General features: G+C 41.3%; 1 protein-coding gene across 1 annotated transcript in view; it reads right to left on the reverse strand.

Annotated features, from left to right (window-relative positions):
* Nucleotides 1–441: 441 nt before the first annotated feature.
* Nucleotides 442–15,290, reverse strand: part of ADAMTSL1 (ADAMTS like 1) — a 677,686-nt gene continuing 662,837 nt past the window's right edge. The window contains exon 29 of the mRNA XM_078677817.1: nucleotides 442–9,486. Within this exon, the coding sequence (XP_078533943.1) occupies nucleotides 9,380–9,486 (107 nt within the window). The 3' untranslated portion in view covers nucleotides 442–9,379. The remainder of the gene's footprint in view (nucleotides 9,487–15,290) is intronic.

Raw genomic sequence — 15,290 nt, forward strand, 5'->3', positions numbered from 1 at the left:
GGGGTTGAACTCAGATTTATTTGGTGAATCAAAGGTTCACCCTGTCAAGTTAGTGCAATAATTCTTTAAGGTGTTTGACCGCCCACGCGAAATAATAATCCACTTACTGCTGTTTTCATAAATTAGAGGCTCTCTCTTTGCATGTTGTGACATGGTCTGTAGTATTTTAAAATCCTCCTTTCTAAAAATAGCATTAGGTGTGTTAGAACTAATTTATTACCCAACAGCATCGGTGTAATGAAGGAAAGGAATCAATAGACACGAATAGGGGGTGCAAAGGAGATTGTGTAGCTGGTAGATTCCGTCTCCGTTGTTATATCCCGGCATGTACTTCAGCATTTATGTGTCCACAATCACACTCCGTTGCATCTATGGCACTCCTCCCGGTGTAGTGAGGAGCAGAAACACAGGTTGAACATAAAGAAAACAATTTGTGTTTTACTGAGAAGTCTTTAATTAACAGCAATGACAGCCAAGAAAATGCAGAGTATGATACAGTGGACGCCGGATAACTTATAATTTTGTTTCAATGTACATTCAATAACATTCAAGGTGGCGACTGGGGAGCATTAGTAGGAAACATTTGCAGCAGTACCACCATATGCCTCTCTTCCAGAAGGAAGTGCTACAAGTCAGATGGGAAAGCCTTCTGCTTCTAGGTCCTCACTCTAAAGCTCAATGTGCAAGAGTTTATTTTGCATTGGCATTATCGTTCTCTAAGAAATCTATTACTTTCAGTTAGTTCCAGGGTTTGAGAACCTGGACTTTTTCTTGTTTCATGAAGTTTGATTGTACTGAACTCTCAGAATGAAGTGTGTACCATTTAACAGTCAGCCTATCCTCTTGCATTTTCCTCTGTCTTCACCCAGGAGATCAAGTGCAGGAGCTAGGTTTTGCCTGTAAACAGCAATGCACCTTTGGGTGTTTTTTTCTCACTTTGCATGTGAGTCATCCAAGGTCACCACAAAGAAACTACAAAAGGTCTAGCTGTGCTGTCTGCACCATGCACATAAAAGAGAGGAGGACCTACTTTAATTATAATACTGAATATTGACAACAACAATATCATATCATACTAAAATCGAGGACAAAATGTCAAGGGACAAAATATCGAAAGGAAAGTGCAGATATGAAAGTACAGATTTACGATTGCTAACTACTCATCTACTTACCTCGAAGATATATGTACTGTGTAGGTACATATTACATATATGTGGAGTTAGGTATAGAAAATCTAGACTTACTCATTTGTCTAAATTGTATTTTCAATATTCTGTTGTCGATATTCTGTCCCATCAATACTGTTGATCTTATTCAGGGGGCACACTACTTTTAAACTATGCAATTACTCCCACATAACAGTGGTGCCATTCTTGAGAATTACAGAACTAAACATTAATGGACCTTAACATATTTGTGTACTGCCTTCAATTAAAACTCCTTTAATTCTCATCATTTCAACATTTAATAGCAAGATCGGAGGCCTAGTTACTATTTCTTATTCCTTTTAAAACTACATTTGCCATCTCTTTATTGAAAAACATTAACCGGTCATTGTATCGTTTCACTTGTGAGTAACCCAAATCCCTTAAAATGCATATTTTGGTGATCTAACTTTAAATGCATTTCTGTGCACAGGTAATAGGCATCCACATATTAATGCAAAGACAATGTTGAAAAGGAGACATACAAAAATTCACGTTTTTCACAGCCACAAGAACTGCAGTATGAAAATAAAATGTCCAAAAAATAGTTATATGTACAATTATTAATATTGCACTTTTTATACAAGAAAATCCTAATAAATATACACAAAAATGTTGTAGATAGAATTACTTTCTTTTTAAATATTACATCAATCATATCATTGTTTTAAACAAGAAAATATCAGCTTGGGCAACTAATTTTTATAAACAAATGTTTTTTTAAAACACAGATAAAGTAACTATACAGAAATTATATGTGTTGCTGCACTATATAATGAGAAGTTTGACAATTTTTCATTTGATTTAATTTTTTTAAAAGTAATTACATTTGTACTTTGACTTTTTTAATTTGTCTGCCATTTTGTGTACAAGGCAACACCACATCTGTAGAAGACATTGCCAATGAGTATTATAACATACACACAATCATGTAATCAGGATATTGCTACTCAATTAGCAGAGCTGTGACTACGTGATGAGTTACTTATTCCAGTTATTAAATTAAAGGACATTCCTGCAATATGTGGAATTTCTAATACATATGTGGATATTTCCACAGGCATTGCCTTGTGAAAATTCTGTAGCAATTCCCTGTGAACCTTTCATAAAACCTGTAGTCCACGTAAAATACGACATAAAACAGAATTACAGGAATTCATTATAAATGTTTGAGGACAGATCCACTGGGATATCCATGGACGTTTCATGATATTGTCGGTAACAACAGCATTTCTTCAGAAACCTCTGCTAAACTTAAAACTGACATTTCTACTGATTTCTCTGAATAAAAGTGAATACATCATTTCAATTCCGTGAAAGTTTGCACAGAATCGAGGCTCTCTTGGAATTCCTATAAATGCACAACATATTTTTAAATCAAAATTTCCATAGACTGCAGATGCAAAATTCCCATTATAACATTCTTGTTCAAACTTGTCATAAAGATTTTTAAAACTTTAAATGATAGTCATCTGGTATATTCCTTTGGGGTTGTGTGTGATTATGTATGCAAAGAATTAACCATTTAGTATTCAGGCTATAGCAAGTCAACTCGGAATCCCAGAAACATATAGGGGCAGATTTACAAGCCCCTTGCAACACTTTTACGCCGCCGTTGCGTCACTTTTGTGACGCAGCGGTGGCGTAAACCATGCGCCACGTTGCGACTTATTTACAACGTGACGCATCTAGGCAGGTGCATCACGTTGTAAAGCCCTGCGCCACATGAAACCTGCGTCAGGTTTTATGTGGGCGTTCTGTCGCAGGGTGGGCGTTCCCTCGCAGGAAAGCCCCGTAAATCTGACGCAGTGAAATCTACAAGATTTCACTGAGTCAGTTTTACGACGCTGCTGCGTCAAATCCTTACGCCTGCTTGAAGCAGGCGTAAGGAGTGAGGCACCATGTTGAGTATGGGCAGCCCCTGTGGATTGCAGGAGTTGCGTCGCGACTCCAGCAATGCGCCGCCCGTGCGCCTCAAGATGCGTCACGCATCTGCCCCTCCTTGCACCATGGTGCGCCGCATTGTAAATGCGACGTATCTGTGGTGACGCAAGGGGGGGATTACGTGACACATCTGTTCTGGCGCATCCCTGCTGATTTGCAGAGATGCGCCAGAAGACGTAAATATGCCCCATGAAGGCCAAAGGCACAGTATGTGAGGTTTAATCTGACTAGCCTTACCCTGAATACCTATTAGATTGTGGCACAAATATAACATTTGGCCACCAAAAGCCTCATAAATTTTGGTAATGCTTCCTTTGCTTATGAACCATGATTGCTGAACTCTAAAGAGGAGGTGGTCTACTGATTTGATTCTATAGACATTATAACACCAAAACCAGATTTACCAAATTCCCACCACATTACAGAAACTGAAAGCTTTAAAATGGAAGACGAAACTTGAAACTGCAGTTTGAGATAAAGGTTAAATTGAAACAAAAACATGAGAACAGAACTCATTGGAAGGTACTATTCTCAGCAGTTTTTACCTGTCTAATCTGTTTGTCTCTTAACTAAACGATGGGATAAAGAAATAACAGGTCAATGACAACAGGTTGAATTGGACGAATGTAGGCCTAGAGGACATATTTTCAATCTGTTGTGTCTGTTGTCTGACACTGTACTATTGGCATGGATGTTCAAATATAAGCAGACATCTTCACTCATGTCAGAATTAATCATAATGTTTAATTAACATTATCTTTTGCAGAAATGGCTTTAGAGTTACAAAAGGAGCATACGATATGCTATGGGTTAGAATACATTAATTCATCTGCACCTCAAGTCATGTCTTGTGCATGACCAGAGTAGCACCTCTTGTGTGTGTCACAGTTAAACATTACGTAACTGAAAGAAAGTATAATATCAAATAGATTTAGAAAATATTGTGGCCACTTTGAAGTAGCCGCCCTTCCCCAGTATTTACAGAACTTTATTCCCAGTGTTTGAAGGAATGAACTCTTGATGCCAGAAACCAAGCAGGGGTCTAATGTGGCTGATTCTCATGTACTTTTAAGGTATAGTGGGTATGTAGCTGGTTTCTAGATTACACAGGAAAAGGGGATTTAGCAAGGACACAATTACCTCCAGCATGGTAACTATGCTATGATTTCTTTCTATGAGGGATGTGCCTTAATAAAGAGCATAAAATGCTTGCCACGCAAAGGGTCATTAGGGAGATGCAACTACTAAGTTAGATTTATCAAGCCAAGCAAAGCCACCTTGCGTGTTAGCCCTGCGGGGCTTGATAAATCTAGAGCAATGCAACGCAGCGCCAATCACTTACGTTACTCTGCTCCAGGAAGGCGTTCCATGGGTGAAGAGTGGGTGTTCCCACGCATCCACTCAAGGATTTTTGATGCATTCCCAGATTTACCATTACTGGTAGACCTGGGGGAGCCAAAATGAGAGGAAAAATCTTTATTTCGCCTTGTTTTCCTCTTTCTATGTGTGCTGCATTCTGCAATGCACCAAATTATGTTAAATACGGTGCATTCCTGCCCTTTCCTTATCAGGTAGGGCAGCGCAGCAAGGTGGCTTATTGTGCTGCGCTGCATGATTATTTGATAAATAGGCCCCTTTATCTGAGTCTTTGGGGAAGATTTATCAACACATTGTGCCGGTGCAATGTCAGGAAGTCAAAATGTCAAAAGACCCACAAACCGGCGCAAAGTGTTGATTTGTTATTAGTGTTTCAGCTGAAAGCCTTTTTGTGTTAAAAAAAAATTGCCTAAGTTGTGCTACATTGCATTAAGGGGTGTCCCATAGGTGGTACATGAGCGACCCACGATACCACCAATGGCTTTTTGACGGAAAGTCTTATATAATAACATTTGAGGAAAGGGCTTTGCACCAAAAAATACTACTTCCTTGAGACAAACATTTAAAACCTTGCATGTGTGCTGTACTGATTTGCTGTACATAACAATCTTCCCCTCAACGCAGACACCCTTGCACTATGGTGCAAGGTTGCCTGTTTTGAAGCTAGGCAGCGCAGGGGGAAACGCAGGGCTGCACCATATTGTAGTAAATATTGTGCAGCCTTGCATTTCTGAAGTGGCGGAGTTAGGCGTTAAGCCAGGGAGGCTGACTCCACACTGTCACTACATTAATATGCCCCCAAAGAGAGACAGGAATGAGGAAGAAAGAAAAAGAGTGGATGGATTGAAAGAGAAAAGGAAAGATAGGGATAAGAAATGGAGTGAGCTGGATGGAACAGGGCTGATTTTGGTTTCCGGTCCGGCCCTGGTGATTGTTCACCTCATTTTTATTGCCCAGTTTGCTGATACTTCCCAGACAACACCCACTCCTGCAGTACACATATAATATTTGTGTACTCTTTCATTACAAAAGCTGTACAACTCATCACACACACTGAACTGTGCTGTTTCAAAGGTGTGTGTGTGGTGCTATGCAGCCAGTTTGAGTATCAGTGCAAGAATGACAGCAGCAGTATCATATGTAAGATAGGAAGAAGATGTGGCATAACACCCACCGCTGCCGACTAAGGAGATGGGAGACCGGGTTTGAGTTGCTGCGTCGGCTCAACATCCTGTGATTCTGGGCAAATCACTTGATCTCTGTGTGCCTCCAAAAATGAATGTGTCCTTGTGTAAAGTAACTGGTGCTCATGTAAAGCGCTTCAATACCTTCGGGTAGTGTTGGCACAAAATAAAACTGGGAAAAATTTATATATATTTTTTTTAAATATGGCTCTGCACTGTTTTCCCCCTTGCACAATACAAGGCTGGAATTTTGGCTGCTGCGCTGTGTTTCACAACTTTTTCTAAATCTGCCCATGTGTCTTTTGTCTTTACTACAGTGCCCCTCAAAAAAATCTGTTTGCCCAACTTGTAACAGGTGAATCCCCAAGGCAGAAATTAGTGAGAGCGGTCATACAGCCTTCAGCCAATCAGGAAGAGTTTAGTTAGCGTCTTTTGTTCATTGGAGACAGCGTATTAAATCTGAACACGAAGTGCACAAAAGCATTTCAGCGTCGAGTGCTCCGAATCACAGCCTGAGAGGTCCTCTATGCCCCATTAAGACATGATTTGGGGAGGCAGGATGTGGCATACCACTGATGAACAAGAAAACGAGTGCCCTAATGATTGGTGGATGAAATACTGCCTCCTTTTTTAATCAGGCAGATTATTAGTCACCACAATGATCTAGAAACTGCACAGAAAATGTTTTCTTCAGTAGGTAGGTAAGTACAGTTGGTATTCAGCACAATTTACAAGCATAACAAACGTTTTTGCTCTTTCATGATCTTTTTATTTTCATTAAAAAGCATGCTAATGCGTATGAGATTTGTTTTTGACTCCTTGAGTCGCTGAATATTAAATGTTTTGAAAGATTGTTCAGTAAATCCACAATGAATTTGTATGAGAATCATCCACATAAAATGAATTTTAGTGAAAATGATTTAGTTTCTTTGGTAATCCTGAAATCTGGCCTGAGCAGTGGCGTGATGCAAACTGATGGCGTCCCCTGAGGGGCCACTCATATCAGAGAGAGGGAGGGAGGCGGAACAAGGAGAAATGCTTTTTTTGTCCTTGTTTTTGCTGTTTCCAGAAACAGCAAATTGCCATTGATTGTTCATGTGCAGGAAGGTGACCCTTCCTGTACATAAACCCCCAAAAATGACATTTTGCAAATTCTCTGAGTTTTGCATCAAGCAGCACATATAAAAGTTTCAAAATGTCATTTAAAGGGAGACATCCCTGCACAGGAAGACCTTCCTGCACATAAACAATCTTCCCCTCAATGCAGACAGGGTGCCTGCATTGACGCAAGGCTGCTATGTTTAGCACCAGCGCAGGGGGGAAAAGCAGGGCTGCACCATATTGTTGTAAATATTGTGCAGCCTTGCATTTCTGAAGTGGTGGAGTGAGGCGTTGAGCTAGGAAGGCTAATGCCACACTCTGTCACTTCCTTGCAAATATGCCCCAAAGAGAGACAGGACAGAGGAAGAAAGAAAAAGAGTGGATGGATAGAAAGAGAAAAAGGAAAGATATGGATACGAAATAAAGTGGGCTGGATTGAACATTTTTTGCCAGGGCTGTATTTGGTTTCCAGTCCGTCCCTGGTGATCGTTCACCTCATTTTTATCGTCCAGTCTCCCAGACAACACCCACTCCTGCTCCCTGCAGTAAGAGAACCACAAGGGGCGGAAATTCTACCCCCACCAGCGACATTGCTGCATGGAAAACAATGCAGACCCTGATTTTGCAAATCATATATTTTTTGAGCATGTGGAGCTGCCCACTTTTCCCAAGCCTATGTCTGATGTATATGCAGAAACGTTATTTAATGCAGCCCTTAGTTTTTGCTTTTTATGCTTCACATGGTCAAATAATACCGATTTTTGCATGAAGCTTTGGATGTTATGGTATCCTGATTTTTTCTTACCAGGTAGTTTTTGGCTCTAAAGCAAGTGCCCTAGTCTGTCGACGCCTCCTCCGAGATTCCCCTTGTTTTGGATTTGTTCCCTTATATGTGGATTTCTATACAAAGAAGGAACTGGGAGCATTCACCTGGGCCCTTAACAGACACTAACACTAAAAAAGTTGCTTTTGGAGACGCGGTTCTATGGTTTAACTGGAAAGTGCCTCTCTCTTCATATCTCATTGATATTTAATCTAATCTGAAGACCTCATTCCACCTTCCTTTTTGGTTCACAGAACGAGATTGTAATTATGTATTTTGCTAACAAGAATTGAATGATGTCAAGCAGAATCGCCTACATACACTAATTGTATGGCACCTAGCATGGCTACTGGCATGCCTGCCCGCCAACCCGTTCAAAGATGGCTGCCACAAAGTGATGGTGGGCGCCTTTGGGGGAATGTCTTCTTACAGCTGCATGACATCCGACCTACTGAATCAAGACATACAGGATCGGGCCACTAACTTTATTAAAATGTACTAAAAGTGTATTGAGCGAATTTGTGAGAACACACTTGTGCAAGAATGTGCAGAGTGAAGAACTAACAAAGGACAGACAGCTTTGTTGCCCGTATAGAGTATTTGCACTGATGTTGTAGTGATAAGTTTTTGCATATGTGGGTGCTTACACTTGTCAATATCTCAGGATTTGCGAGCCATTTTGTGCAGCCATAAAACTCTAGCAAATATGGCTCAAAACACGTCATTCATAATTTTCCCTGTTCTCCTATATACAATTATATACATTTACAACTGTTACATTAACAGCTCTGTCAGACACAGCTTTGGTCCAGAGATGCGCTTTACATTGTTAGAAAATTCTGTTAGGTAGTACACACATCTCTGACACCTCTCCAGTTCACGAGTTTCTGGTTCTCGACGTTGGAGCATCGTCTAAGGAGAATGATACCTTAATTCTTAAGGTAACAAATGTCTTGATATATTTTTGGACAAATTTGACAACTGAATGGTACAGAATGGCAAATGTCGGTTTCACAACCTTATGGAAACACTGCACACCAGTGAGACCTCAGTTCATAGCGGTGAAACATCGTACAACACTACAGTGCCTTCTTCCCTTTCATTATGATGCAGTGACAGCAAGTCTTGTTTCGGTTGTCTCTCTTGTTCTCTTTTATGCTTCCCTTTGGCGCACTTGGATACGTGCCCAGTCACAGTCGCTAGGTCAGAAATGGGCACAGTTAATGCCAGTCCTTAGAAGGCTGCATAGGCCAAAATCCACATTGGCATTGCACAGTCAAAAAAAAAAAATATTTGTCCATGGTCGGATAGGACAACATGGGTTGTCCATTGTTTGCCATTATACGATTGTTTTTTCCTGGAAAATCTTTTCCTTTTTCAGTATCTCCCTGAAAGGGTTTACTGAGCAGCATGTTTCAGCTGTGCACAGCAGCGGACAGAGAGGTTCCCTTTCGAGCATGTGAACTTCTTCCCACTTCAAATTTTTCAAGTCCTTAGTAAGCTGTGTTCTTCTGTACCTGTCTTGCCTGTGGCATAGTATGTCTCTCTGTTCAGCTTTCTTTTTCGCATTTTTTTCCCAACACAGTCTTTAATGCATCACATCTTGTGCTCCAGCAATCATGGCAGGAAGACCTGTCAAGTATCTTATAAAAAAAAAATTGAAAAACTAAAAAGAAAAATAAATAAATTTCAGTCGCTTTTTGAAACATTCCTTCCTGTGGAAAAGTTAAGCACAGAGGACCAGTTCATACTTTCCCGCAAGAACTGCAGCATCGAGCTTTGAACTGGGCGAGTTGACAGAGTTTCAGTTGCCGCACTTTCTCGCAGTATCTCGTCGTGTCCCTGCACTCCACTGAAAACAGAAAAGAAGAGCCGTGGTTATGTCATCTTGGGAACCAAATGTATGTAGTACAAACCCACAAATGATAAAATTACAAACTTAAGTACCTCTATTTCTCAGACTCAAATACAGAACCGTGGGCCATATTTACAAGCCCCTATGGCCACCACATCACTTTTTCAACGTTGTGGTGGTAATAGGGGCTTTGCTCTTAACGTGGCATAAAGCCGCCTTGTGAATAAGGCACCCTTTCACGCTGTACTTAGCGTGAAAGGGGCAGACAATGGGAGTTGTAGTGGACGTTTCACCGCAACACTCATTGATTTTGACAATGCCTCCATTTTATAAGGGTGGCGTAAATATGGGGCAGCGCCACAATTAAGACCAGGGAAAACCTGGTCTTACCCTGGCGCAACGAGGAGAAATGTTTTAATTTCTCCTTGTTTTTGCTGTTTCCATGTGTGCTGTGTTGTGCAGTGCACATGGAAACAGCAAAACACCATTTATTGTTTTTTTGTGCAGAAAGGTTTCCCTTCCTGCACATAAACAATCATTAAAAAATGACATTTTGCAACTTCTATGTGTGCTTCATTAAGCTTTTAGAACTGGCGGAGCGCGGCTTTAAGCCAAGGAGGCTAACGTCACGCTCTGCCACTTCCAAGTAAATATGCCCCCGGTGTCTACTTTGTCATTCATGTTTAGTATTAGGTGCACTAACCAGCCTCAAGATGTGGACACAGATCAGAAAAAGGTATTTATCTGTAACTACAGTTTTCCAGCATCACATCATTCATAGATTCACAGGCTTGAATGACTTTCCGCTGTCAAGGCTGAAATGGCTATTCTGTTCTTCCGGCATTTTGCTGGTGGGCTGCAGACAGGTGTGTTGTTTTCAAAGATGGATGGGTTTCCATCAATAAACCATGAGGGCGCCCTCACATCCAATTTTAGTTACGAACCCCTGCAGTGTGGTGCTGATTAGAAGATTGTTTTGCCAGGGCAGATTGTGGTTTTCAGTCCAGACCAGTCATTCTTCAGGTTAATTGGAAAAACATTTAGGCAAGTAAATGAAAGACCTAAGGCTGGCCAAGAAAATATTACTTACCTGTAAATACAGTTCCCCAGTATTAGTATATTTCATAGATTGAAATTGCAGCATTGTGTTACCCTGCCCCAGGGAGGCAGCCCATGGATTCTGGCGCATTCCAAGATTTACCGTACGTGGTAGACCTGGGAATGTGTAAAAACTGCAACACATCCCCAGGGGAGGTGTAACGAGGAGAAATATGTTTATTTCTCCTCCTTTTTTCCTCTTTCTATGTGTGCTACATTCTGCAACACACATATAAAGGGGAAATGCCTCAGGGGATTGTTTTTCTGCAGGAAGGTCTTCCTTCCTACCCCAAAACAATCCTGCTGACGAACAGGCATCCTTGCACTATTGTGCAAGGGTGTCTACATTGCAGCTAGGCAGCACAATGTGCACCAGTGCAGGGAAAATAAAAGAATGCATTGTATATTGTTAGCTACGACACATTGCTGCCCTTTACCTATCACGCAGCACAGCAAGGTGACTTGCTATGCTGCGTGATATCTTAATAAATATGCCCCAAAGTATATTAATAATTATCTTGCAAGGTGGAACAATGTTTGCAATACGGAAGTGCTGGTAAGAGCTGTGGGGAATCGAAGGGAATGGAAGGACATAGCCAAGGATGTGGTCGGATGGCTAGAGCGGTTGTCCTCAAAGCTGTGGAACCGGGTCCGAGTCTCGGCAGGGACACTCAACATCCTGTGATTTTGGGCAAATCACTTAATCTCCCCGTGCCGAGCAAAATTAATGTGTCTGTCTGTAGCGCAACTGGTGCTCATGTAAAGAGCTATGATACCTTCGAATCAAGTTCGTACTATATAAAACTTAAAAAAAAAAAAAGGTGGAGAGAAGAGATAGAAAGAATGGCTTATCAGACTGAATGAGCAGAATGCCCCCAAATAGCTGATGACACACCAGCAGTTATGGACTGCAGTTCACTCCATGGACATTGAGTGAGTGAGTGAGTGAGTGGAGACTTATACCGCGCAACTTAGCCCAAGGGCATCAAGGCGCCAGACAAAAAGTAAATGTCAAAATAACGGGTTCATTTGATGATCTTATACACAACACTTCACTTTAGAATGGTTACAATACAACAATCCTTTTCGAAGCTCTCTCATTTGAGGCACAGGCAGGAAACCCTCAACACTGGCTCACCATATCTGAGCGTGGGTATCAACACATTTACTGTTTCTGTTTTCGATAGAGCATCAAATGCGATGGTGGTCAGCGGCCTCTATAATTATCCAGCCTTACCATGCCTGTGCCAAAGCCAGAGTGGCAGACCAAACCATTTGCCGTCCGTGGGGTAACAGCCGCAGGTAAGAGCGGGGGGGATTGGCGGCGGGGAGACAGACGACGACGAGGGTATGGGTAACAGTGCTGTTGCCGCCCCCAAAACTCGTGCTGACTGCCCCCCAGCCGCCTCCCGTGCTTTGCGACTGGCAAAGCCATAACAATGTGGACTGGAGGCCGACCACTGCATTTCTCCGACTAACTTTGCCCCAGGCCTTCATGACCCATGGTAGTAATTTCTACACCTGCTGTTCCTGAGGGTATACATTGCATATGTTGGGCACCCGTACCTGCTGGAAAAGAACAGGCAGACAATAACAGGATTGTGGGGTTTTATTCCAATCAATTAAGAAAAAGAAAGTAGTATGAGCAATCCGCCTGATTGTGTGAGTGTGCTAACAATCATGGAACCATCTGGTTTTAAAGATGTGGAGGGACTTCAAAGAGAGCGCGGCCCTTAAGCTGTCACCGCGCGTCACCGTGCTCCGCAGGGATCAAACACATATGAACCAAAAAGGACTCTTGCAGGTAGAAATATTCGCATGTAATGTTATTTTAATTCATTGAAATAACTTTCCTGTGGAATGTAAAAGGTCTTAGAATCAGTTGTCATGACAGGAAGTGCAAGAGTTATTTTCTGATGACATCTGAAATGGCTTCCTGAACTACCTCAGCGATAAAATCATAATTGCTCCCAGAAAACACCATGCAATACAGGACCATGAGGCTAAACTCCGTTCATTGAGACTTGATTTATCATTATTGTCCGAAGGGGAACATTGAACTCTGCAAACATTCTTTTTCTTTCAGCCCGATGATACTGTTTTTCATTTGTTTATAATGAGACACCGCGTTCTAGGCTTTCTCATTACTTACAGTAATATGTCAAGGAGAAAGCAGTAATTCAGTCTGAGAACACGTCCCCTTGCTTCTTTCAGACTAAATTCAAACATTCCTAACAATCCCCCTTTTTAGGTCAATTGCTTTAAATTGGAAACATTTAGTTAAAAGAGAGGAAGGGCTAGCAGGACCTCTACAGAGCTTTCTGCACTACCATTTGTTTTTGTTAGTAAAGAAGAACTGTTTAGAAAAGACGCCCTTTTCCCAGTTCACCAGAATGTATTTACGATTCATTTGTTTGGATGCTGGTTTGCTACTCAGAAATGTCTAGAAAGTGTCATCTCAAGTCCCCAGATAAAGTTTTTTGCTTTTTCTTCATGGATTTGGGCCATGCTAGGGACTGAATGAATACAGTGAGAGAAACTATAGGACTCTGGCACTGAAAATCACGTATGCATTGGCCACACTTTGTAGTGCTAGCCAAATTGTCTCTTCGGATACCCTGGTGTTGTCTGTGTGTCTGCACATCCATCTTTCTAGGAAAGATATAGGGCCATGGAGCGACTGACGGCCCGAAGCAAGTCAAGTCTTTCTGAAGAGTGTTTCAAGAAATTGTCAGTAATATTAGGCCAAAATGATGCATATGAAGCACATTTCTTCAAGTATTTTGATAAAAAAAGTTTCAGGTTTTGAAGGCAGTTTTGAAGGGGCGCTTATGGAGCACTTTAAGATCTGATACAGTACAGAAGGATTATTCCTCTGAAGTAGGAGTACATTTATGGATGTGACAGGTAGAAACCCAAAGGCATAGGAAGCAAATTTTCAAGCGACACGTGAAACAGAGTCTATCATCCCCTTGATGGTTTCCATGGAAGTACAAGCGACATGTATTCTAAGATGTTGTGTTCGAAAGTTGAGAGTACCAGGTACACCGAAGGCTAGCAAAGTGACCAGTGTGGAACCACATGGGGTTTCCAGCGAGACGCACTTCTGATCTACCTTCACAATTTACACTTACTTAATTCTCTGGTGTTTCTTCAGGAACGATTTCGTCCAAAATGTTTGAAAATTAGATCAATCTTTTGTCATGCTCACCTACTCACACAGCTATTGGAAATAAAATGGATGGTAGTCTGGAACCTGTGTCATGAATGTACCCCTCAGTGTTTACGTTTACAGTAAAAGTAGGTCCTATGACATGTGAGGCCCCAGAACATCAACAGACTTGCATCAATATGATGGTTAAATTCATACCTCTTGAAGCTCTGAGAAGAACATGATGTTTTGGTTTTGATTGGGATGATGTTGCTTGTGTCCACATCTGACTCCTCAGTTGGAAAGACTTTTGCGATGGGGTAACCGGGAGTGGTGGCAGTAGAACATTGTGAATATTGTCATGTGGTGTTTCTCCTATTGTTAAACCATTAAACCGATTTCTCTCACAACCAGCGTCTGTTCGGCCTGTCTGTTCAAGTATTCGTTAATAAGCGGCTTCTGTCCAACATGTTTCAAATGCCCATGGTTCTCCTTCTTGTAAAAAAAAGAACACTGCACAGTCTTCTTCTCTTTCTAACTCTCTTGTGGTTATTCAGTTCCTCTTTCTGCTCCAAAATATTGGATAAAAGGGTCTTCAACCACCTCAGATTCAAGCTAGCCTCACAAGACCTACTTAATTCCATCCAATTGGGTTTCTGTGGCCTTCCCTAGTCGGAAACCGCACTTTCACATGCATCCAACTTTATTATTACTGCACATCGCAACCTTATTTCATCTCTCTTCAGTGTTTAATCTTCTTACACTTACCTGCACCGATTTGTATAGCCACCAAGCTGGCTTACTCTCTGCCTAAAACAGAGCCGTACTGATACTGGCTTTTAAAGGAGTGAATGTTATGCCACCACCTACCTTTATGACACCCTGTGCCACATATGCCAATTTGTAACTAAAGATCTGCCACCTATAACCTTCTATCACATCTGATAATTTTAACATTCAGGCCACCTTCACCGAAACACCATACCACCATATAACTGAGCGACCTCCTCTCTCAACTCTAGAGGTGTGAGTGATCAGTTTCTCACTTCCCGCACTTTTATACCTGTATAACTATGTATATAGTATTTACCTATATATTCCAGGTGTCATAAAAACTTCTCATGTTAAAATGTACCTGTCATTGCCTAAGTTAATTATACAACTGGCACGATGTATCCACACCACAGCTCATTCTGTTCGTCTTTATGGTAATCGTCCTAGGTAGTTCTGCTGCCCTATTTTTCCTTGAAGTGGTACTATGTACTCTGTATAACATTTCTGATCCCAATAATTGTGGTTGTTAAATTCATAAATAATAATATCCACCCATGTAAGATTCCATAACTATCATTAAGAGAATCTTGCATACTCACCAAATAAGCACCAAAAGAATACATCAGAAATTGGCAAATAAAGCAGTGAGTTTGGCCCCACTGCTTTTAGCAGTGGAAATGAAGGAAAAATACAATTATATTAACTGGACAATGGTATAATTTCATTTGTTCCTGCGTCTTTGCGGGGCGGGTCTGCTCTGCACTTTGCATGTTCTCGA

Source organism: Lissotriton helveticus, chromosome 2_1 (assembly GCF_964261635.1).
Source record: "Lissotriton helveticus chromosome 2_1, aLisHel1.1, whole genome shotgun sequence".
NCBI classification, from domain to species: domain Eukaryota; kingdom Metazoa; phylum Chordata; class Amphibia; order Caudata; family Salamandridae; genus Lissotriton; species Lissotriton helveticus.